Source organism: Limulus polyphemus, unplaced genomic scaffold (assembly GCF_000517525.1).
Source record: "Limulus polyphemus unplaced genomic scaffold, Limulus_polyphemus-2.1.2 Scaffold390, whole genome shotgun sequence".
Taxonomy (NCBI): Eukaryota; Metazoa; Arthropoda; class Merostomata; order Xiphosura; family Limulidae; genus Limulus; species Limulus polyphemus.
In genome coordinates, this window is record NW_013666000.1 from 342844 (window position 1) to 344988 (window position 2145).

At 46.5% G+C, this 2145-nt stretch overlaps 1 protein-coding gene across 1 annotated transcript in view; it reads right to left on the bottom strand.

The window, feature by feature from the left end:
- The window catches only part of LOC106457905, a 13465-nt gene extending 11548 nt beyond the window's left edge, over positions 1-1917 (bottom strand). The window contains exon 1 of the mRNA XM_022383990.1: positions 1786-1917. Within this exon, the coding sequence (XP_022239698.1) occupies positions 1786-1917 (132 nt within the window). The remainder of the gene's footprint in view (positions 1-1785) is intronic.
- Positions 1918-2145: the final 228 nt, after the last annotated feature.

A 2145-nucleotide genomic window follows, 5' to 3' on the forward strand; every position in this document is an offset into this window, starting at 1 on the left:
GTTAAAATGTTAAATACATCTAAAACGACCAATGGCCTGTAAATAGCTAAAACACAATCAAGTTGGACAGTGTCACTATCGCCATTGACATCGTCCAATATCAAAGATAAACCTCTATAAAAAACGTGTCTAAAATGGTGCCGTCGCTCACGCTCATAACGACGATGCGTAGCCGTGCCAAAACAACTTCCTCCTTACGATCTTTACGGAAACAAGACGGCCAAAGAGAGGTTTGATCTGGAAAAGCTTGTTATGACGTTGTTCATCCCAAGCCGACTGCCAACTGGTGCAAAGCCGAGCCTTGAATATAGGATCGTAGTCCATGTATGGCACAGGTACGGCCGTGATGGTATCAGAACAGACAGACTTAGCTGCGGTGTCAGCGAGCTCGTTCCCGCGAGACCGACATGACCAGATATCCAGGAAAACTTAATAGAAATGGAAGATAAAGGGCCTGTAGAGAGTCGGTCTAAATCAGTGTACTGCTCAGCTTATACACGTTCCAGGACAAGAGAAATGGCATACAACTAACTCCGCAGTGAACACAGAAGCCATAGAGGGGATTCTATGAGCAACCAAGAGCCAAATCAGACCATGGCAGAACCCACACAGTCAACTGATTTCGAACCATCGGTATAAATGGATACAGAAGAATGGTTCGAAGGATGTTCAGCAAAGAGAAGACGGTACTTCCAATCGGGAGTATCTGCCTTCCTCAAACGACTTAGAGAGAGGTCACAATGGGGGATGGTGACAAGCCATGGCAGAATGGGCTGATCACTGGGGACAGCAATGCCCCCTAATGACAGATCCAATTCAGCCAGCTGCTCCTGGATGTGAAGGCCAAAAGTAGGAATAGAAGGCCATCTGTGATGAAAGAGCATAGCCCATTGAGGGAGGAAGACACAACCCCAAGTGGGATGCTGTAGCAAGGATCGAAGCTTGGTAGCATATTGCAGAGAAATTTGCAAACGGCGGAGGTGAAGAGGAGGATCGTGGGTCTCAGTGTACAGACTCTGGACAGGAGAAGTGTGGAAAGCCCCAATGCAGAGCCGAAGCCCCTGATGGTGAATGCAGTCTAGCAACTTCAAAGCAGAGGCCCTACCCGAACCATAGACCAAAGACCCATAGTCCTGTTTGGATCGTATGAGGGCACATTAGACCTTTAGCATAGAACAACGATCCACTCCCCAAGAGGTGGAAGAGAGGATATGGAGGATGTTCAGTACCATTGTACACTTGACACGTAGCTGCGTAATGTGTGATATGAAAGTGAGCTTATGGTCAAAGATTAGTCACAAAAACTTAGCATCAGAAACCACGGGAAGAGCAACATCACCAAGACAAGGCTCGGGATTGGGGTGCAAGCCCCAATGGCAGCAAAAGTACATGCAAACGTAAAATAAAAGGTATAACCGTTTGCTGTGGTCCACTCCAACACTCGATTGAGAGCAGTCTGAAGCTGCCACTCAATAAACCTCATATTCGACGACCAACACGAAATGTGAAAGTCGTCGACATAGAGCCCATTTACAACTGTAGGAGGGAGTTGGTGAGTAATAGCATTTATTTTGATACTAAAAAGCTTGACACTCAAAACATAGCCCTGAGGGACTCCAAGTTCCTGTGTGAAAGAACGAGAGAGGGTCGAACCCACACAGACTTGGAATCGCCAGTCAAGTAAAAAGTTACTAATAAAAACGTCTGCGTACTTTATCAGCTGGCTCGAGCCCACGCTCGGCAGGTCAGGCGTCAAAGCCAGAAGGAATCTTGGATTTACTTCACCTCTTGCATCTTTTCTAACACCAATTCCAAAGTCGTCTGGGAGAAGATTCGGAAAGCCAGTGGAAAGTATGTTTCCCATCCCCTTTCTATCTTGCTCTCTGATTGCCAGGAAGTTGCTGATATACGAGGCATTGCTGATGCTCTCGGGGAGTATTTATCCTATTACTCAAGCACTTCTGTTTCCTCTCCTTCCTTCTTGGCGATCAAGTCTCGTGAAAAGCGATTGCCTCTTTCCTTTCAGGCCGATCATCTTTACGACTATAATTGTTTCTTCACACTGGTGGAACTTAAACTTACTCTTACTGGTCTGGCAGTACATCAGTTGGATGCTACGAGATGCCATCTTTCTCCTGCCTCTCT